The sequence below is a fragment of the Pelodiscus sinensis genome, chromosome Z, assembly GCF_052426305.1.
Source record: "Pelodiscus sinensis isolate ZL-2025 chromosome Z, ASM5242630v1, whole genome shotgun sequence".
Lineage (NCBI taxonomy): Eukaryota > Metazoa > Chordata > Testudines > Trionychidae > Pelodiscus > Pelodiscus sinensis.
The window spans coordinates 29,865,626-29,889,201 of NC_143085.1; the positions used below are offsets into that span (position 1 = coordinate 29,865,626).

The 23,576-nt window shown below is 42.7% G+C and overlaps 1 protein-coding gene across 4 annotated transcripts in view; it reads right to left on the reverse strand.

Moving 5' to 3' along the window:
- Window positions 1–21,709, reverse strand: part of CCDC62 (coiled-coil domain containing 62) — a 42,242-nt gene extending 20,533 nt beyond the window's left edge. For 3 of the 4 annotated variants that reach the window (XM_075898586.2, XM_089775130.1, XM_089775131.1), the window contains exons 1-9: window positions 21,543–21,709; window positions 17,143–17,335; window positions 12,966–13,132; window positions 12,282–12,383; window positions 11,749–11,920; window positions 11,570–11,671; window positions 10,250–10,338; window positions 9,157–9,257; window positions 5,561–6,322 (exon numbers count right to left, since the gene is read on the reverse strand). In XM_075898586.2, coding sequence (XP_075754701.2) covers window positions 5,561–6,322; window positions 9,157–9,257; window positions 10,250–10,338; window positions 11,570–11,671; window positions 11,749–11,920; window positions 12,282–12,383; window positions 12,966–13,132; window positions 17,143–17,335; window positions 21,543–21,572 — 1,718 coding nt within the window. In that variant the 5' untranslated portion in view covers window positions 21,573–21,709. The remainder of the gene's footprint in view (window positions 1–5,560; window positions 6,323–9,156; window positions 9,258–10,249; window positions 10,339–11,569; window positions 11,672–11,748; window positions 11,921–12,281; window positions 12,384–12,965; window positions 13,133–17,142; window positions 17,336–21,542) is intronic. The other variant, XM_075898588.2, reaches the window with a different exon arrangement.
- Window positions 21,710–23,576: the final 1,867 nt, after the last annotated feature.

Sequence of the window (23,576 nt, forward strand, 5' to 3'; positions counted from 1 at the left end):
GTCCTATGGCACCTTATAGACTAAACTATAAGGTGCATAACTATAAGGTGCAAACTGTTGGAGCATAAGCTTTCGTGGGCAAAGACCCACTTCGTCAGATGCATCTGATGAAGTGGGTCTTTGCCCACGAAAGCTTATGCTCCAACACTTCGGTTAGTCTATAAGGTGCCACAGGACTCCTCGCCGCTTTTGCAGATTCAGACTAACACGGCTACTCCTCTGATAAGGAACTCAATATTACACATTAGGGATATTAAAATATATTTATTTGTGTAAATGTGTAACCACTGAAATTTTCAATGGTTACATGTTTACATATGGTGAATGAAGGGGGTGGAGAGATGAACACAGGCTCCTGTACTCTCACACACACCCCAGCACTGCTGCCTCAGTATCAAAGGTAGCAACATGGAAGGCAGATGGCTCCATGGGAGCCAGTGCTCTTGGGAAGTTGGCTTTTAAATTGGCTCCTTGCATGTACCAACTCTTACCGGCCCCTCTCACCCATACTGCTGGCTCTGTATCAGAGGCAGCAGAGTGGGGGTAGGGAAGAGGTGGAAACCTTTGTGTGTGGAGAGCCAACTCCCACAGAGTCAGCTGTCCCCACTACAGAGGCAGCAGCATGGTGGAGTGGGGCAGGAGAGAGCAAGTACACACAGTACACATATCACTGTGTACTTGGGTACATATTCACATCCCTATTACACATATTCTTTAATACAAATTTTACTTTCTACCCTTGATAAGAATATTGCTCACGGATCAGGGAAATTACTTCAAGAAGAAACACCTTATCACAATATGCTAAATGGAATCTATGCCAACATCTCTGACTGCTCTGTAGTTTAACCAGTAAATTACTAATTAAAATTTTAGAAAAAAATAATAAAAACTTCAGCCAACTAGAAAATCAATCTATTGTAACACAGGAAACATGCTGTACTAGCACTCTAAACAGATGTTAGACACATTGAACCAGAATAAATGCTAGAGAACCACCATGTTTCAAAGATTCTAAATAATAAATAAAATCAACTGCATCTTGTGGTCTACTTACACAGAATGCCTAATGTAGTCTGCAGCTTATTCACAGCTGTTCACATGTATGCTCAGGAGTCTACTAGTAGTGAGATAACATATTTATTTCCAGTTGCTAAATTAATCACTTTCATTTTAATAAAGCCTTTTAAAATGTTGTGTATTGTTTTAAAAAGTTAAAAATTAAGAAGTTATCTCCTAGCATAATATGTTCCCATGATCCCCTCTCTCTAAGAAGAAAAAACAGCTTTCTGGACACATTTCTGCGTCTTTCAGGAATTACCAAATAACATCATACATTTTTGTAAGCAACCCAACTTCTATAAAGCACTAACATTGTGATTCTCATGTTATAGGGCCTATACAAAGAATTTACAATCTAAGAAAATGGTTTCAAAGACCCAAAGGAAGGAATTCTCAGAATTGGTTTGTTTTGTTTAACTTTAGTCATCCAATTATAAAATATTGCAGTACAGAGAGCATTTGAGTGATATGTATTAATGTTTATGAGCCTCTTTGTGGTAAAATGAAGTCCTAAAACATAAGCCCATATAGCACAGGCCTGGTCTGAGGCCTAAGGCCTAGCTAACAATGGACAAAAGCATGTCTAACATAAAGCAAAGCTAAGCTGTGAGCAAGAGGCAGGCCCTTGCTCACACACCTGGGCACAAACAGGGCTGAGAGTGCAAAATGCTAATTGGTAATAGGCCCAGGTGTAGACCAACTAAATACCAACTGTAAAACAGTAATTGGTACTGATCAGAACTTGAAAGCACATGGCAACACCAGCTCATTAAAAAAATACCTTATTACCCATATTCCCCACAGATACTGACCCAGATTAGGACAGGGTCTAAAATGACAGCTTGATGGATAGAGATGACCTGAACAGATCACGAGGTACAAGGTGATGGATGCGATTTAAGAATAGATCACGAGGTACAAGGTGATGGATGCGATTTAAGAAGAGTCAAAGCATGGTAACTTGGCAATGTCAGAGGGTGGCAACCTGACAATGTCAGTAGTGATGTGTAACTTGTTTGTACTGTATACAAAGTGGTGTCTTGTGGGGACAGTCTTTGAATGACCTAGGGGGCAGTGGGACCACCCACTGATTCAGTCATGCCAGTGTTATGGATTATATATGCGTAGTGGTTTGGCAGAGTCTACTGATGACTATTACTGTACTTCACTTAACAATACACCTGGCGGGTACCTTCAATCCTTATCTTATTTGTGGTCTTTGGGGGCTCTCTTGTGGTCTGCTGTGTTGACTAATTGTGCAAGTCATATGGCACACATCACTGAGAACACCCGCAAGCAGTCTTCTGGATATCATCATCATCATCAGTGGAGCCGGAGACCTGTCAGGAATTCATTGGGAGGACCCCGCCTGACTACCTTAAAAAAAGGAACTCTTGAAGAGGGACATAACAAGAAATTGAGGGCCTGCCACCCTTGGTTCAGGAAGCTATTCAATGGATTGATCTAGCTTTGAAGATGACGGGGTGGACAATAGGAAAAGGAAATGAACAGGCTTGAATTTGACATGAGCCATTTAGTTCAAGATAAAAATGGGCCTTTTTCAAAACAAGAGGAATGCAGGTCAGCAATAATACAGTGAGCAGTCAAACTCATGCTCTAACTTCAAAAATGTAACTTGCATTCACATCCATTAGACAAAATGCAGCAACTGTTAATACAACAGAAATGAAGTCGCTGTAGTGTATAAAATAGATCATTTCACAATCTCTCCTGTGATAAAATCTAGCAATTCATCAGCTGAGTTAAGTTCCCTGTTGCCAGATTTTTTTTAAAATGGCAATGACTCATTCCAACAATGTCCAACAGACTGACAAGGGAAGCATTCTCCCTTTGCAGACTGAATACCCAATAAAACTAGTATCAATTATCTCCACAATTAAGCTGGCAACAAGAGACTACAGAAACCAGATGCAAGCCCTGGATAAGAGTGCAAACCCTAGCAAAGACTCCAAGCTACCGTAAACTTACACTGAGTGGGACTGTGGTAGCAAAAGGTATCCTCAACCTCCCTTCATCCATGGGACAAAGTAAGTGCAGATTCCAAAAGTGAAAGGTACAGACTGGGGATAATGTGGCCAGGAAAAAAGTTTTCCATCTGCTAGGCTCCTACAAAGAAAAATACACAGAGGAGGGCAACAGTAGAGGCACCCCAGCTCTCCCTTGGGCAACACCCATGCTAGGAAGATTAGTCTTCACTGGCATAAGGTGGCGGCACCTGCTCCTTCTAGGGTTAAATCTGTTCCCAAATATGACGTAAGGGACAAAAGCAAAGGGATTAAATTAACAAAGCTTATAACTCTAATTAATTCTCATCCAAGAAATCATTGGGATGGGAGTATAATGGTTCCTAGGAAAGGATATAAAGTTTTTGTTTTTTGGGGTAGTTGGGAGAGAAGAGGTAGAAGAAAGGGAAGTAGAAGGAAAGAAATTATTTACAGCCAGTGCAAAATAACTCTAACCAAATGAAAAGCTGGTTTACAAATGCTAACCTAAACTATGTAGGAATGCTCTAGAACAGCATTCCATTTCAAACGGATGCCTGCTCATCAAGCTTTTGTCCCTGAATTGAGATGGGTCCACACAAAACTTCTGTTGTTGTATTGTTTTAAATGAAAAAGAAAGAAAAAGTCAGTATCTGAGATATACACCTACATAAAGTTCATACAATTGGATGCTAGAATATATTCCTTTATACATATTGTGAGATAGTGTAAATTAGTGGTGGGGAACTGGGTTCTGTGTATGGACCATGAGACGTTTTGTTTACTGTTGTCCACATGCAGGGTTACCAAATTCCATTGGTTTTCATCCACATAGTTTTCTCCTACCAGGATTACTACAGTAACATGGACTTAAAGAAGGGCACGTGGAGTGAGGGGTGTGCCAGATGCACACATTGACAGATGTATGTTCCCTCTGCATCCAATCAAAGTGCTGCTACTGTTCAATCAGCAATCCACAAATTCTAGTTACACAAGCACAGTTAGCAAAACTACCCTATCCTGGGAGACCGTCTTGGTTACAACAATCTTGTGGCCCACTGAGATGAAGGAGTGTCACTCATGCAGGCCACTCACTAGTCTAGTTTGCTCTTAACTAGTATAAATCTATTGTAGTCAGTTGTGCCAGTTGATGTACACTAGGTAAAGAGATAGGCCCCTTCTATCTCTAATGTAAAGTGAAGTGGAAACAGGGCTGAATTATTTGTAAAGTCCAAAGGATTAAGTCCCTGTACAATAATGTTAATAACTGAAAGGGGGTAAAACAATCTGAAGAAGGAAACTGAAGGGAAGTACTCCTCAGTGCACAGCTGTAGTCATGGCAGATCCATTGTAATAGTCACAGCTTTGAATTTCTTTGCCTGATGTCACTGTAACCCCAGTACATAAATGTTACCTTTGAGAGATCTGAAAGCCTATAAAATGTACCAGTATTTCCTCAAAATTTCTCAATTTGCAGACACACTTCAACCCATTCACCTCTGACTGCATCTCAATTTTTTCTAATATGACACAGGGATCTCAAAATCAATAAATGTGTCAGCCAACTAATAAATTGTTGTGGGATCCAAACCATCTTAAGCTCTGGGTTTTTTTTATTTAAAACTACAGTTATTTCATTTTCTTTTCTCAACCAAGCTGATTTAATTTGAAACAGCATGTATAAAAAAAAGGCATGAATTTTAATTCTCTCTCAGACACCAAGTTGTCAATTGAAATTTAAAAAAATAGTAAAAATTTCACACAGTGACTAGATTTGATCTTTGCTTTAAAAGGTACTACCTGAAAAACAATCCCTTTTCTGTCTGAAGATTTTTTACTTGTAAGTGTTACCTACCAATATCACAATAACTAAACATTTAAAAAAATTCTATTCTCCCCTCACCCCGAATTTGATATCGTGTATTTAACAAGACTCTCTGTAGTCAGTTTCAGAGCTTCCCATTTGCCTGGGTCTTTCACAAAACAGGTGAGAGAAAAAAACAAAATGTATACAAATAGGAAAATATGATACTCAAAACTACATAATTTAGACGTAGTCTACACTGCCAACTGAGTGACAAAACTTTTGTTAATCACAGGTGTTTTAACACACACACACACGCGCGCGCGCGCGCACTCACACGAAAGACAACATTTTTGCCGTGGCTAGTAACAATATAAATAGCTCTCTGTCAGCAGGAACGCTTTCTTGTCAACAACACAAATCTCACTTGTAGGAGGTGGAAGTATTTTGTTGGCAATAGTGCAAGCAAACAGCATTTAGATCGCCCAACCTGTGTCACTTAAAGCTGTGTGCAGATAAAGACTTATTTTAAATGTACTAAGTTTCAAATTGATAGTGTTCCTTTAAAACTTAATAGGGACTATTTTAAATTTTGCACAAGATAAATAAAAGTTGTCAAGAGGCAGTCCAAATTTCTATATAATTATAACTCTATACATTTGGATTTTCAAATGTAAAACAAATACGTAACCTTTTGAAGCTGGTGCTTTTTATCTCATGTGGAGTCTTGGGACAGCTGCAAACTGCTCTGCACCAGACATTTCCATCTCCTTTTATGGGTCTGAAAATCTGTATCCATTCCAGATCTGTTAATGACTTATAACGTGCAGCTTTATCTATGATGGAGTTAAGAGGACAGAAGCCAGATTCATCTATGGAAACTGTGCTGGAAGACTCTTCATTTTTTCGGTCACTTGAAATTCCCGCCGTCTTTGTCTGATCATTATATTCAATATCTGTTCTGTTAGACTGCTTTGACCCAGGATGCCAGCAATTTAATGAATCTAAATGAGGACTGAAGTTAAGCCAATGCTCATGTATAGGTAAAGATACTCCAAAATTTTGTTGGTCTCTGCTTAGAAATGCATCTTGTGAAGCTTGAGATGTTTCCCTGACTTCCACAGACTTCATTCTGTATCTATTAGATACAATTCTGCTGTCTGGTTCATCAGTGCTTAATGAAGCATTCTGCTTTTCATCTTCCATAAACAAAGTCTTTTGTCCATGTGATAAGCCTTTAAAGACTTTCTGAAGTCGATTTAAGCGAGCCAAAATACTTTCTTCCTTGTCTGACACATTTATTAGCGGCCTATTCTCTGCTTCACACACATTACAGATTTTTTTTTTACTGCATTGTGTAGTCCCATATTCCTCAGGTATATTCTGAGTGCCTTCACTGCTAACTGTGTCTTTTTCGGTGCTATTTTCAAGCTCTGATAATACCAAACCTATGCTACAATGGCATGATAAAGAACTCTAGTTATAAATACTGCATTCAATATATGAATTATATTTGGTATAAACCATATTTTGCAGGACTGCAGCTTCATCTTGTGCTAGATGTGCAATATACAGGCAGAGAGCTGTGCCTATACCAGGCCTGGGCAAAATATGGCCCACAGGACGGGGGATCCGGCCCGCAGCATAGCAGGAAGCCCCAGGAAAGCTCCCTGCTTTCATCGCTCCATCAGCACATGGCTCAGAAAAGTGGCTGTTGGCCGTTTCTCTTTCACTACTGTGATTCTGGAAGGGAAGGAGGAAGGCTTTCTGAGCTTCCCCTGCTCTTAGCACAATCCCATTGGCCAGTTTCTGGCCAATGGGAACTCCTGTTTGAAAATCAGGCAGCACACAAAGCACCCTCGCTCCCCTCCGGCTCATAGTTATTCACACACGCACAGGGGTGGGGCAGGCAGCTTGCCTGAGAACCCTGCTGGGCTGCTGGCTGAGAATCACCCAGGAAGTCTCCCAGCTAGAGCCACCTTATAGTACTCCATCTCCACCCTTCCTCTTCCCTCAACCCCTCCCCCCATGTCTCCCTACCCTACACAACCCAAACCTTCTGCCCCCCCCCCCCCACACTCTTCCTTCCCTAGGTCCCAACCCAAACTCCTGCCTCTTCCTGTATCTCAATCTCCTGCTCCAGATTACAACCCCCTCCTGCCCTAGGTCACATCCCAAGTCTCTGAATCCCAGTCCCCTGCCCTAGGTCACAACTGCCCCCTTCACCCAAATGCCCTCCGAGACTCCACGCTCCCTCCTGCACCCTAATCCATTACCTCAAACTCCCTTCTGCACTCAACCTCCATCCCAGACCCTGCACCTCCTCCATTAATATCATGGGAGAATGTGGCCCTCAACCACTTTCCAAAATCTTGGAGTGGACCCCCATCAAAAATTATTGCCCAATATTGGTCTACACAGAACCCCAGTGGCATACTGATAGGGCTGTCAATCTATGCACTGTACATTGCAGGATTAGGAACTGAGAGGATCTTTTTATATTTTACACACATTATTACACATTGTTGGAACTGTACTTGAAACTATAAATTGTGCTCTCATTTTCCAATAAGACAATAAAAGCCAATTTTGAATTAAAAAAAAATTAAACACTATATTACTAGGCTAGTTTTATGCTGCTCCATTGCTCCAGATCTCTCTTTAGCAATTTCACAAAGGACAGAGAGAAATGGACACCAAAGGACTAGTCTCTAAGAACTGAATGTATGCTGAAAAACAAGGAAAGTTTCATTTATGAAAGTGGTTCAACATTTTTACATCTGTGCACTCCTGAAAAATTTTGAATGGAGGTGCAGACCCCTTTGGAAATCTTAGGCATAGTCTGTAAAACCTGAGGGGCCCATTAACCACAGGTTGAGAACCTGCTGCTGACATTTAATATAAATAACAAAAAATACTGAAAGTGAGAAAAATTATAAGCATTATACTGAACATGCAACCACATGTACAAACAGGAATTAGGAATAAAAATAATTTGGTATAAAAATAGTTGTTTGAATTCCATATTGTTTTGGGGGAAATGCATGCAGCTAAAAGTACATGGCTAAGAACAGCGTAAGGTACATCCTCTAAAAGAATATTCTCCTTCAAGCGCTCCAAGTTACTTTCTTAAAAACAGAGTATAGGTTGAACCTCTGTGGTCCAAGACTCTCTGGTCCAGCAACATCCGCAGTCCAGCAAGACCACGGATATAGCTGGACTAGAGAGCCCTACCTCAGAGGTTGCTGGCAACTGGAAGCAGAGCTGGCTGGTGGGGTCAGCAAGAGCCCTGGGGACTGCCAGACTGGGAAGCCAGTGGGGCTGCCGGAGCTCTGGGGGCTGAGCCTGCAGCCAGTGGGGCAAGGAGGGCAAGTAAGCTGGTGGAGCCGCTAGAGCCCACAGCCATTGGTACAGGAAAGCCGGTGGAGTCGCCACAGTCTGCAGCCTAGTGGGAACAAGCAGCCGGCAGGGCCACTGAAGTCCACAGCTTGTGGGACCAGGAAACTGGTAGGGACATCAGAGTCTGCGGGATGGGAGTTGCAGAGCCCTGAGAGGGCTGCAAGTGCCTGCAGGACCATTACCAGAGCTCTCAAAGTTGCAGAAGCTGCTCGGCTGCCACAGCCAGGGGCAGTGATGCCAAGTAGCTGGGCAAAGGAGCTCAGTGGAGAGGACGGCAACCCCATCCCTACCCCCTGACCTTTCCTGGTCCATAAAATTCCTTTGTCCAGGATTGTTCAGCTCCCAGTGGAGCTGGACCAGGGAGGGCCAATCTGTAATTTAATCTTGACTAATTAAAAGACAGAAAGAAACACAGATAGACAGAAAGAAAAGCAGCCCCAGAAGCCTGACAGTAGTTAACAGAATCTGAAACACGAACAGAGGTCAAATTCATTAGATAAATAGTATGTTACAAGGCAGAATGATTAAACAGACAAAAGAGATGGCAAAAATTACTATTATTCACTATGCTATAGCTTATTTTACTAAAAACATTTATGGCTAGATTTGTTAAGTGTACGCTAATTCTATTTTATAAAATGTTATTTCTGACACGCTAGTTGTCTGACCTCAAACCTATGCTACAAACTGACTAACTCACATTGTCTCTTGACCACATAACTGAAAACTATATGAGAACGATACTGTATTTTCATGGATTACAGGCCAGAGGTGTCAGATTTTAATGTATAATACTTCAGCCCATATACATTATTTAGAATACTAAATATGTAATAAATAATTGATTCTCTACTTAAACAATTATAAAACCCACATCACCAAGCTTACTTTGATCTGTGCACCTCCCCCTTGTGTTTCTGCCATAATTCCTGAGAATTCTCCAAGTTGAAATGAAGAAATTGCAGATCATGCTGTTGTTTTACATAGATCTACTTCCAGACAATGATAAAGCAATTAGTAAAAGTCTGAAGAACAAGGAATATTATGTCATCTTACATTAATATACTGCTTTTCATCTCAAAATATCAAATCACAAGAGCATTTTATTAATACTGATTTTCAACAAAAAGCATTTCCAATGGTCTCAAGGCAAATGTCAATGCAAGATTTGGTTCTACATAGTTAGGAATTACTTTATCTTATTAAAAAAGCAGCCACCCCAAATTGAAAAACAGTAGCTGCTAAACAAAACATGAAGTACATACACTATATTCTATTAATACTATATAGAAATTATAAAGACAAAATAAAAGTGTACACACACACACACACACACACATCACCTCCAGCCACACAGTGCCCCTTAATACCAAGAGATTTGACTTCAGTCATAGAGAATCTGATTTTCCAAAATGTGGAACATTCAGAGCTCCCATTGCTTTTAATAAGTGCGGTGGTTCAGCACCTCAGAGAGCAAATGCCACAATTTTTAAAATTTAGTTCCACAGATCATGAAAAATTATTCCGAAATGTATTTTATTAAATACCAAAGCAATAAACAGTTGAAGTTGTTTATTTTAGATCATGGCAAGTTTTCTTCTAGGTTTAGACCCCAGTCCTGCAAAAACTCATGCATATGCCCAATGAAGGGTAAAGAAAAGTGTGATTCCTCCCAATGGATGAAGCTGAGCACATGCATAAGTTTATGTGGGATATGGACTTTGTCACAGCACATTTTGACTTAAATCAGTACTCTAACTTTTGGTTACTAAAATCATCATGTAAAAAATAAGGATTTATATCATAGGTTCCTAGTCATAAGCAGCTCAAGCTCTAGAGTTAATAATCTAGCAATACAGAACACAACTATTACTCAATTGAACAGTTAGTTCTATTTATTTTATATAACCCTATATACACGAATAAGATTGTTGAAAATTGCCTTCTTAAACACAGAAAAGAAATGCAATGAGGATCTTACCTGCCGCAAATTGGACAGTTCTGTGTCAGTTCGGACTTGTTTAGATTTGGCAGATTGAAGAAGCTGATCTTGTCTATTTGCTTTCTCAGCTGTTTTAAAAGTGTATTAAAAACCATTATTTTTGCCATAGAATCAAAATGAAAAACTAAATACAGTCAAAAGAAATCTTACACACACATGAATGTCCAAAAAGTAATACGAACCTTAAAAAAAAATTCTCAAGATCAACAGTATACTTTTTCATGAAAAAGACATTCTTTTTATAACTCACAGGACAACTAAATAAAATATCAAGGTACCTACATTTTTTCACCTTATTAGGCACCCAACTTTGCTAAAATTTCTTAATTAGCCTTTTCAACCTCCATTTGGAAATATGGAAAAGCAGCAATTTGACTTTCTTAATATTATTTTGCTGCAGTACAATAACGGTGCCAGCTACACTCAAAAGGAAAGTACACATACCAAGACGTACAATTACTCGTTTTTCCTATTAGGGCATTTATACCAAATGAGTTTATTTGTCTGATGTTCTCCCTTAATGAACACACTCCCTCCCTTCTGGCATTTTCTTGCTACTAATGGGAGAAGTGGAATGCACTCAGTACCTCAGAGTGCAGTCACCTTGCAGCCTCTATACTTGTTTTACAATTTTCTATGGAGTTGTGTGAGAAGAGGGAAAATGTCAGTCATGTTAAACTATGTTATTAATACATTAGATCAGGGGTTTTCAAAGTTGGGTCATGGGCCTGCCCAGGTAAGCTGCTGGCAGGCTGCAAGATGCTTTGTTTATCAAAGCGTTCGTAAGCATAGAGTCTCACCGCTCCCATTGGCTGTGGGTCACTGTTTCCAGCCAAGGGGAGCTGCAGGAACTGGTGAGAGCCAGGTCACTGTTTCCTGCAGTTCCCCTTGGCTAGAAACAGTAAACCACAACAATGGAGCTGCAAGGCTCCGTGCCTTAAGAACACTTAAATAAACAAAGAGTCTTGCAGCCCACCAGCAGCTTACCCTGGTGGGCCCACAACCCAACTTTCAAAATCCCTGCATTAGATCACAGGGTCTAAAACAATTCAATAAAGATACTCTCCCACCAATCCTCTCAAGTAATCACCATCCTCACATAAGATCTCTGTGGTAATTACACAAATAGCTTTAGTAGAAAAGCAATACTAGGAATATACTTTTAGTTTCTTTTAATACAATAGAACAGGCGAAGGATATGACGAAATATGTCCCTCAAACCTCCAGCAAGTATTGTACACACCACAATCTGAAAATCTCTGACCCACAAAGCATTGGGTACTAAAGCCTTTCACTCACCATTAAGTACAAGCTCATTCTTCAAGTAGTTATTTTCTTGTTTGAGACGTATAATTTCTTCCCGCTGCTCATTATTTTCTTTCGTTTTTTCACTGAGATCATCTTTAAAACAAAGTGTGATCCTGAGTGAAAAACACACTCAGATTTACAGTGCATTAGGTAACAGTTATATTACTTACCTTTTAATTTATTCATTTCAAATGTTAGTTGTTTCAGTGTCAGTTTGAAATCCTGCCTCTCTCTGCTGATACTGGATTCCCCCATTTTAGCTGCCCTCAATGCATTTTCCAGTTTTTTAAAGTTAGATGTAAATTCAGTAATATGATTGGTTGCTTCAAGTATATCTTTATCCTACAAAAATATAAAAATAAAGCATACTTCAATCTTTTTTCTTTTACTTCTTTTCTAGGTCTTGTCATTTTGTCTGATACTGATGCAACTGCGAAAGCTTCCCTTTCTAACAGTCTCATATTGACTGGGAGAAAAGACTTGCTCTGAACTCTGGACAACCAAAAATCGTGGTTACAGAAGTCCACTATTCTTACTGAATATATGGGTTTCTAAAGTGTTGAAGATTTTTCCATTTTCAGTCAAGCCAACCATCCAGCAACCTAATGAAGAGTAGTGATCAATTGTTACATCCCAGTTAATAATGGTATTAGAGTTTTGTTCAGATATTTTGGGCATGCAGAGAGAAGACAACAGATGTTACCTTTAGCTTTAGCATTGTAACGAGTTCCTGTTCCCTAGCTTGTAACTGGCCTATTTTAGCAGACAGCTCCAACACTGAACAGTTGAGACTTTGATTTTTCTCCTAATAAATAGAAGGAGAAAAAGTATTAACTAGTGATTAGTTACACTATTACTAAATAAAACTTTCAGTAATTCAACATCAAGGAACTCTTTCTTCTCATAAATATATGCACAACTCATTTAATGTCAAGAGGGAGACAACATAATTTAAATAGCAGAAACTGGAACTTGGGAACCAGGAATGTTAAGACATTTAATAAGGTAACCATGTAATTGCTAAAAATCTTAGCAGTTACACTTACTGCAGGCTCTGCAGTATAAAGCTTAAATAAAATTCATATTGCAGAGCCCACAGAGAAGCCTGCCTGGGAGCATATTTGACAGGGGACGCCAGATCCATTTCCAGGGAGGCAGCTGGGCTTCTGGCTCTGCAACCAAGGAAACAGCTAGGCTGCCGGCTCCACTCCCAAGGAGGCAGCTAGGCTGATGGAAGGGGCTGCCAGATCCGCTCCTGGGGTGCAGTGTAGAGTTTAATCGATAGCATTAACTGATGAGAATCAACTTATTGGTTAAACTCTAACATCCCTAATGGGAACTGCTTGCAAACAAGGACTGGAAGATCAGGCCATTAATCAACACCTACCTCCAGGACCTGACAATGAAGAGTTGTATCGGTTGCTTTTTGAGACAGTTCCTGAAGCTTCTGTTGAGTATTTTCAAGTGTTATCCTACGATCATTTTGCTGAGACTCTAAGAGCTTTAATCTTTTGGTTAATGTTCTTATCATCTCATTTCTCTTGTGTAGTTCGTCTGAGAAAAGAGATCAGAAACCTATTGCGAGCAAATACCAATTTAAATGACGTTTCATACATCTTTTAAAAAAGCCAAAGTACTTTAACAAAGCATTTTAAAGTAAAAAACATTTAATTTCTATAAATGAAAACACAGTGGTGTAATCCTGAAGAAGACATAATGATTTTTACCTGACATGCTTCTTCCCTACTTAATTGTATATTTTTGAGTTTGCAGAGAATTATCAATATTAATATATATTTTATATAAAAGCTACACAAGTTAAGTTATATTAGTGAAGTACATTTACAGTTCTTTAAAACAAAATTTACAACTGTTCCAGGTAATATTTTCTTTTAGAAATGCAAAGCATCTTGCTGGTTTTTAGAGTTGCTATAACAAATCATCTTTTAATAAGTTCTAAAGAGATCATTCCTTCCATGACATTCTAGTATTTCCATGGTAATAGGACACATTACCATGTGTTGTGAAATACCATATGAACATCACTGAGAACACAGAGTGTCCAAATGCTCATTCTGATTGGCTGGCAGTACGTTCCTCATCATGTCACAGTTGTGCACCAATTCCTGATAGTACAGAGCTAAACTTTCATTGATAAAATACACAAAAATATTTACAACCTTAATGTTCTAGGAAAGATAGAGAGAAGAGATCAAAAACAAAGTACACTGTGGGGCTGACAGAAGAACTGAGGATAAGGGGGCAGCAACAAAAAGTGAAAGTAACAATTTAAGCTGCACTTGAACCAGGTTGATTTTTCAGCAGATTGTGACTATTTCAGACACTTTTTACTCACTTTCTAGCATGAAAAATAAACTCTGGATACTTGACAGACCAAATTATTTTTAAAATCATGTTAAAAGTGACTGTAAAAAAGGAACCACAGATAGAACAGCTAGATTTCTGTGAAACAGAAAGGGGGAATGGTAAAATCCAAGTAATTCATGTAATGACTGAAAAACAAAAAAGAGGTTCAGGGAAAAATTCAAATAGCCTACAGAGGTTATAGGCTATAGCCTGCTATAGTTTATTACTACATTAAAGCAATACTCCTCAGGTATGAGACATCATTTTGTTCTTTTTCCCACATATTTATTGATGGAATTTTTTTAAATTATCACTTTCACTAGTAAGGATTCATAGAATCCACATGTGGCTTGAGATGGAAAAGGAATTGTATAAAAAGTGGAAACTGGGTCAAAGTACAAAAGATTAATATAAACAAATAACACAAGTATATAGGAACAAAATTAGAAAGGTGAAGGCATAAAACAAGCTCAGTCTGTCTAGAGACATAAAGAGTAACAAGAAAACATTCTACAAAAATATGGCAAGTAAAGGAAGACTTTATGGGTAGGCCCATTGCTCAATGAAGAGCGAGAAATAATAGAAAATGTGGAAATGGCATGGAGATTGCGGATGATCTAGATCAGTGTTTCCCAATTTTATTTTTCCACAGAACCCCTAGAGTTGCCTTAAAAAAAAGCCCTCACCATGGCTCTGTTTCTTTAACAGGGGGCGGGGGTGTGCGGGCTCTTTGACGAACCCTTGCTTTCGCTTCACGGATCACCAGGGTTCCCCAGAGCACCAATTGCATAACACTGATCTAGATCAGTGGTCTCCAACCTTTTTACACACAAGATCACTTTTTAAAACATCAGGACAAGCCAAGTTCTATTCCATCCCTTCCTCAATGCCCCACTTTTTCCTTGAGGCCCCACCATCTCCATTCCCCTCCTCTCCATCACTTACTGTCTCCCTGCCCCACCCTTATTCACTCTCACTGGGTTGAGACAGGAGGTGCGGGCTTTGGGGTGGGAATGAGGGATTTGGATGTGGGAGGAGGTGAGAGGTACAAGCTCTGGGAGGGAATTTGGGTGCAGGAAGAGGTGGAGAAGGGGATGCTGGTTCATGTAGGGGGCTCCAGGCTGGAGAGTGTTGGGGCAGGTGGAGCAAGTCACAGGCTTGTGGATGTGAGGGTGAAGGAGTTTGGGTATGTATGAGTGGCTCAGGGCAGAGGGATCGGAAGTATGATGGGCTCAAGACACAGATTTTCAGTGTGTGGACTGTGCAGTAGTGTTGTGGGATGTGAGAGGCTTAGGACAGGGTGTTCCGGTGTACGATAGGCTCAGGGCTGGGGTGTGTGCAGAGATGCAGGAGTGTTATGATGCTGTGGCCAGATGGGGATTTGGTCCCAATTGGGGGCTTGTTGGCCAAGCTTCATTTTTAAATAAATGAACACAAAATGTTTCAGCATTGTCTTATTTATGGGAGGGGCAGGAAACCTGTTTTGGATCAGGGGTCATTAACCCACAACAAATCAGGCAGGAACCACACAAATGAGATGCAAAAAAACAACCCTTCCAAGTCCCGGCAAGCCTCACTGACATGGCCAACTGGGACACCTCCCTCCACTGGTACCCTAGCCCCATGGGGGGAGGGTAAGGTAGGTAGGACTGAGGTTCAAGGCCTCAGGCCAGATTAACTCTTCTGGGGTTCCAGGGTTAGTGGAATTTGTGGGCCCCTCTACATCCTGAGGTAGGCCCAAAAATGAGGAATCCAGTATGCAGGACGGGGCTGCCAGTGATAGGAATTGGGTGCAGAATCTGGGTGGAAAATTGGGTACAGGAGCAAGCTGGAGGAAGGTGTCTGGCCAGGAGGGAGGGGGCAGGAGCAGGGTACTGGTGGGTGTCTGGCTAGGAGGCAGGGCAAAGTGCTGGTGGATGTTTGTCCACAAGGCAGAGGCAGGGTAGGGTGCTGGTGGTGCCTGAGCAGTGCTGGCGGGGCCCTGGGCAGGGGGCAGGAGCAGGGTTCTGGTGAGGCCCTGGGCAGGTGGGAGTCTGGCCTGGGGGTAGGGTAATTGTGGGGGCTGGGCAGCGTACTTGTGAGGGTATGGATGGGGGGGCAGGGTACTCGTGGGGGTCTGGGCAGGGGGAGGGGACAGGGCCAGTTCCCTGGGGGTCCCACAACTGTGCGCCAGGTCGGGGTCTCAGGAAGCACATGCGCTGCTTCCCCCCTCCCCAAACAGCTGATGCGCTTCCTGAAAAACCAGGTCTGTCACACCACTGAGGACTTCCTTCCTTCTGCGTGCGCGCACACAAGTAGGAGTCCCGGGACCACGCCAGCTCCAACTGCTCAGGAAGCACACGCACTCTTCTGTCACTCCCTACAGCAATGCGCACTTCCTGAGCAGTTGGAGCTGGCACAATCCCAGGACTCCTACGCGCACAGGAAGAGCAGCCCACATGCTTCCTGGGATGCCGGCTCTGGCATACAGCTGTGGGACTTCCCCATCATGCCGCAGGAAGCCAGCACTACCTCCATTTTCGCAGGAGGTAGCACCAGTGCGGGCTCCTTTTTGGGTTGGGAGGAATGACCGGGAGCGGTCGGGGGGGAAGGAAACTGGGTCGCCTCGCAATCGACAGGTTGGTGACCACGGATATAGATGGTGGTTGGTCCAAACGTGAAGGCAGGGAACTGGACTTGATGACCTCTCAAGGTCTCTTCCAGTTTTAGTATTCTATGATTATCAAATTACAGGTCCATCTTCTGCCAATCAGTAGTCAGACCATTTCAGTACAGGTTGAACCTATCTGGTCCAGCAACATCCATAATCTGGCAGGACACAGATGTTGGTGGACCAGAGAGCCACTGGACCAGCAAACAAGGAGGAGAGCCAGTCCGGCAGGGCTTGGGGTAGCGGAGCCCAGCAGAGAGGCTAGTGCCCCACAGAGAGCATGGAGACCTAACCTCCCCTGGTTCGGCAAACTTCCTTGTTTGGGTCCTGTCAAGACCTGAGAGTGCCAGGCCAGGGAGGTCCAATCTATACCACTGAAATGTAGCTGTCAGTAGCCGTCCAGAGATGACAGCTTCCTAAAATGGAAAAAACATAAAATCCTTTAAGTGTATCATTGTTACATGCCGCAGGAACCCTGCAAAGACACAAGCATCCACCTACATGGGTCAGCTAACAGGACCAGGGCTTTGCACTGTACAGTACTTACTTTCTAGCCTGCTGCATCGTTCTGCCAGAGTCAGTATTTTTTGTCGATCATCTTCCCAGGCTAATAGCTGCCTTTGATGCACTGCAACCATGTCATTAAGTTCCTTATCACGATCTTTCAGTTCTGCTACTAATAACTGGAGTTCTTTCCTCTGTTTCTGAATGGTGCTGCTTTCAAAGTCTGTGCTAGGATTCTACAAAAAGAAAACTGCTTCATCATATACAAGCAACAATAAATTAATCACAAGTCTATCTAATTAAGGTATTATGTCTTTATAGAATTCTGTGAGCTTGTTATTTGTATTTTTAAAACAAACATTTCAATAAGCTATTTAAAATCACCAAAAAGAAAACTAGATAAAGCACTGGAACCTTGTTAAACTTCAATACAAAAATCAGAAAGAAATTGCATTTTTATAGCTCAATTAAAGCCTGCAGATAGAGCTAAATGTTAATTTACTTTTAATAACCAAACTAACAAATTCCAACATTAAAAAGAACAAAGATTGATAATACGGCAATAATCATCCAAACTAATTAATTAGCCTCTTTAAATTTAATCTAAAATAAAACATCTTTTCACATCTGAAATCAGATCGAAGTTCTCTTATTTTCACTATGATCAAACTTTATTTCATTTTTTTGGGTTACGCTTTTATTAAATCTTCAGAACTGTTTGTGTATTGAATATGCTAAACCAGGGGTTCCCAAACTTTTTGACATAGGGACCAGTAAATCCATTCATGGACTTTTGGAGGACCAGTAACATTCATTTGCATATTTGCATATTCATTAAGCCAATGATGTATATTCAAATAAGTTGTTTCTGGTCCTCCCAAAGCCCCCAGTGCCAGCTTTAGCAAAGCTTTTGATATGGTCACCCAAAATATACTTGTCAGCAAGTTAAGGGAATATGAATTGGATAAATGGACTGTAAGATGGATAGAAAGCTGGCTAGACCAGGGTTTCCCAAATTTTACTTTAGTTGGAACCCGTTGTTTTTCAGTATTGTTTTTTGTAGCCCAAAAATATAAACGCATATAAAAAAAAAGAATGAAAAATGAATACATTTTCAGTATTTCACCCGGCTGCATCCTCTGCCCAGCCGGAGCCAGGGCTTCAGGAACCCATTGCCACATTAACACTCCTGGAGGTGGGAATAGGAGCAAATTGGGGATAGGGTATCTGGCTGGGAGAGAGGATGCAAGGGGGAGTAGAGTTGCCAGGTGTCCAGTTTTGTAATGGACAATCTGTTATTTGAGGGTTCTGTCCAGGAAACAAATTGAGAAAATACCAGACATATAAAAAGTCTGGAATTTTCTAAATAGATAAGTTTTATTATAATTAGGTGTATCAGTCTGTAGCTGCGAACTGCCTGGCTGGTAGATGTGCTCAGGCTGCATGAGTGTGTCTGCCAGCCAGGCAGTTCGCAACTACTTGAGGGAGGGTATTGGCTGGTGCGGAGAGGGGAGGTGGGGGGGGGGGGCACGGCACAATGGAATCCCCGGAGCTGGACTCACTCATATGCCCCAGATCTACATGTGCCTGGATCAGTCCCGCTTCCCGCCAGCCAATTCGCTCCCCCCCTTTCTCCTCCCGATCTCCCCTGTCCAGCACTGCTTCCCCCGACGGCTCCCCGTCCCAGCCCCGCTCCCCCCACCCCCTCCCAGCCAGCCAATTCTCCCCCGCTTCTCCTCCCGATCTCTCCTGGCCTGCCCCGCTGCCCCCATCCAGCCCTGCTTCCGTAGGCTGGTTCTCCTGTCCTCCTCCTCCCGATCTCTCCCCTTCCCAGCCAGCCCTGCTCCCCTCCCAGCAGCCACGCTGAGGCCTGGTATTTTTTTCCGGGCCACGGCCCATAGTTTAGGAAACACTGCTAAACTATCTGACAAAATGCTAAAAGACCTCAAATCTGCAAACATATTTTTTTTTCTCTCTCTCTCTCAAGAAAATGTAGAAGAATTGTAATTGTTTGTGTGATCAGGGTCTAAATTTACAGAACAATACCTATAGATATTCAGCTTTTTGTACTCTCAGAGGTTTCCAAGATTCTACTGACATTACATTAGGGCAGTTTACCTGGTTTCTTCTTACTAAGATATATAAAGCAGGAAAGCACACTTTATCTTCTTCATCCTTTTACTTTGACACATGACTCAACGAGAAACTGGCAGTTTTGATTGAGACGCTCTGCACTTCAATCACTACTTTCTTGTTAGACTATATGCTACATATTTCAAGTGTTGTTCGCTTGTTTTTTACCTGGAGTGAAGCTGAGAATGATAATGATGAGCCCACAGATATTGTGTGTAGGGATATTAAATGGCGTTTAATCAACTAATTAACTAGAAATTTCATCAACTAGTCGATTAGTTGATAATGGGGGGAAATTGCAGAGTCACAGAGGGAGCTAACATCGGTGCGGCTCTGCCTTTTAAACTTATTAAGAGCTCACACCTGATCCCCACTATGCCTCTGCCTCTCCTACTCCTCCCTCCGCCGCAGAGATGGTGCTGAAGGGAACCAGCTTTTAGGCTGGCTGCCCACAGCACTGGCTCCTGCTCCCCCACCTTACTGTCTCTCTGATAGAGGCAGTGAGGCGGGGGGGGGGGGGGAGAGAGAAGCAAGTAGTCGAGTCACTAGTTGATTATCCGATAAGCATATTCTTATTGCATAATTGACTAGTTGCTTACATCCCTAATTATGTGATCAGGTATTCCCCACTTAATAGGTCTTGGTAAATATTTTCTACAATTTGAAGATTCAGTTTAATTATTCAATAATAATTGAAGTGTCACATGCTTGTACACTGAGGTCACTACAAAAAAATAATAAAAATATGCATAATTTAATCCTGATTAGGGATGTGACAGTGTAAACAAGTAAATGGTTAATTGATGAGTTTGCGCTCATTGGTTAACCCTTACAGTTACATGCAGCCCTCCCACCACTACTTCTATACCAGCAGCCAAAGGGGGAGCAGGTGAGAGCCAGGCATGCAGGGAGCCAGTTTTTAAGCAGGCTCCTCATGAACACCAACTCTAGGAAACTGCCTGTCTCTCTGGTGCTACTACTGCCTCCAATACAGACAGCATGGTGGGGACACAGATGGCTACACAGGAGGTGGTACGCAGGGGGAGCCAGCCACCATCTCCTGCCAAGATGCCCTCCCCTGTGTGTAAACGTGTACCCGTTGAAAATTTAGCAGGTACACATTTACCAAAATTAATTTTAACATCCCTAATCCAGAAATAAGCATACTCTAAAGTCATGCAATCAAAAGGAGGAAACATAGGGATGTCTATTTATGTGCTGCCAATATTTTTCCCTGTAATGCAACGATGCTTAACTCTACACCCAGGGGCAGCTTCCACTCTCTAGAGCCAATTCCCTGTAGTTTGCCAGGCCTCCATTCTCCTCTTTAAATCATATTTCTTCAAGGTTTACAAAACCCTTTCGCAGAGACACCCCCTCACAAGAGCATAGGGACTTAAGGGAGCTGTTCTGCCTCTCCCTCCCCTCCACAGGCTCTAAGGCAGTGGTGGGCAACCTGCAGGCTATGGTCTACAAGTGGCACATCAGGGTTCTGTGTATGGTACCTGAGACATTTTGTTTATCATTGCCCATGTGTAGAGTTGGCAGATTCTGCTGGTTTTTGTCCACTTAGTTTTTTTCCTACCCACATTACTAAAGTGAAAAGCACATAAAGTGGGGCATGTGCTGACTGCACACAATATTGACCATGCAGCTCTATGCGTCCTCTGCATCCAAAGTGCTGCTACTGTTTAGATTACAGATAGACACATACAGTTAGCAAAACTACCTATCCCAAGAGACTATCTTAGTTACATCAATCTTGAGGTCACTGAGGCCTTGTCTACACTTACCACTGCAGGGACCCATCTCCCAAGCCCAATAAAGAAAAACCTGCTAAATCGACCTCTCACCCCGCCCCTGGACTCCGCGACAGCACAGTTATCGCGGGTAAGGGCAGCGGACGGGAGGAACTGGGGACACTGCAGAAATCCGGACTATGGGAGGCCGATTCCAGCCGCACTCACAGCTCGACCGACCCCCCTATTAGAGCCGGACACTCCTGGGGCCGACTCGCGCTTCCCTCCCTCCCAGCAGCGGTGCCTAACTGAGGGGGAGGCTCTCACGAGCCGCGGGGAGGCGCCAGGCTCATCCCTGGCGCGAGAGGCCGCTGCGGACGAGACACCCCCTGGCCGCGCTGGACCCGGGTTCGAGCCCCGCGGTGGGATCGGCTCGTAGCCCGTTATCCGAGGGCGGGGAAAGCGGCTCAGCCCGGCCGCAGCTCCTACAGGTGCCCCGCTGGGAAGCCGCGGGGTCCAGCCCCGTGCGGCCCTGGCGTAAGAGATCTCGAGTCCCTCAGCCTGCTCGTACCGGCTGCTGCACTTCCGGGCTGCCCTCCATCCCGAGCTCGACCCAGCACCTGGTGCCCCCTCCGGCGGCCGAACGCCCCCGACTCGCGCTTAGCTCGCCATCGCCGCTACCGCGCCTCAGGGGCCAATGAAAACGGCCCCGCCTCCGCCGCTTTCGGCCTCCATTTGCCCCACCTAGCGGGCTGCGTCATCACACGGCTCACGCGCCGGAACCGTTGTCCGGAGAAGTGCAAAGGCCCTGCGCGCGGAAAAGCGCCACCTCCTCAGCGCGCGCGCGGGGGGGGCGTTGTTGGACCAGTGCCTGAGAAGGCTCCTTCATGCAGCCCCTTCCCCTTTCTGCGACGCAGACACTAGAGAGGCTAAACCTGACCTGCCCGCGCTGGGGGGTGTGAAGGAATCTGCGCCTGCGCTGCAGTCGGCGCGTTCTAGCCTAGACACTGAGCCGGTCTAGCGATCGCGCTGTAGCGCCCCTCCCCACGTACTGTTAAATCGGTGGGGCGGCAAGGTAAAAGCTGCCTCTGCCGGCCAAGTCAAACGCACAGGGGATGGACCGGTTCCAGCTGTCTGAGTGCAGAAGCCGCTACTTGCCCTACAAATCAGTGGAAATCTGCTTTAAAGCACCAGCCAGCGGTGAGGATGCAGATTGCCACAAAGTTGCAGGCCTCCCGATACAACATTTGTATCCTCATCCAAAATTAGCCTGTGGGTATCTGCTTTATACCTACATCCCTGGATGTGGTTAGGCACAGAATTTGTGGATGCAGATGCAAATTTTGTACCTGGTCCATGCTGCTTTGAAACTTTTGCCCTATGTGGAGAAAGGAAAGCGATTCTGTTGGTTATTCCATTTCTGCCAAGTGGGAAGAAAAGCTAATTCTTCTGCTTTAATACACTTTAGGGATTTGGAACTATTGAGCTTTTCTACCATCATCAATTAGTGTAAATGGTACAATTAGAGAAAAATTCTATTAACTATATATACTTAGAACTAAATTCATAACACATACCTAAAAGAACCCAGCATCTATATGAAGTGGCCACAAGAAGGCAAGTTTTAATGAAAATGACTAATATTCTGAACATAGTAAACCAGTTACATCAGGGTACTTGATTGGTTTCATTCATATAATGCCCTGTATCTGATAATCAGTTTATACACTGTGATTACTAAAGTGCCAATATCAAACTACTGAGTACCTGTGCTAAAATGTTTAGCAGGAAATTATACTTATTTGACACAAAAGGCATAGTTACAGTAGGGATGTGAAGATTTAACTGGTAAGCCTCACCCTTAATGGATGAGCCTTATCGGTTAAGGGTCACTGGTGGTGCCTCAAGCAGCTCGCTGCCTGCCACAGGAAGGGGGCTGCTCCAGGGCTATGGAAGGCCCGCCATCAACAATGTCAGTTTAATCAATTAGTCCAGGGGTTCTCTAACTTTGTGATACTGTGACCATCCTCTAAATTGCTCATGACCCGCCCTGGGGGTCAGGACCCACAGTCTGAGAAATGCGGAGTTAACCAATTAAATGGAATTTTACATCCTGAGGCTACAATCAGATGAAGCAAAATCTTTCAACATCAATATAATGCCTACATTGAAGAATTGTCCCTAAGCCTTAAAAGTGGTTTAGTTTAACAATTTTAATTTCTCTCAAGCCAGCTAAATACGCTAATACTACTACTAAGAAATAAGTTTAAGGCTTTCTAAATAGTTATTTTATTACATGATTGACATAGAACTAGTTACCTAGTTTCATTAGTATAAAGTTGAAAGGGCTAGTGTGTTCAGATTGATACATTTATTCACAATACTTTTTCCTTAAATTCAGCTTAGTTAGCACTATATTTAACATTTATCTTTAAGAATATTGTCCTAGTTTAAACACTAATCAAATTTATACTAGTAGTCAATCAGAAGTCAGACACTGCTTATTCCAGTGTATTAAGTGAACCAATCACATGAACAAATATAGAATTTGACTGGTGGAGCCATGAAAATTAGGGATGTTAAATTTAGATTAACTAATCAAATA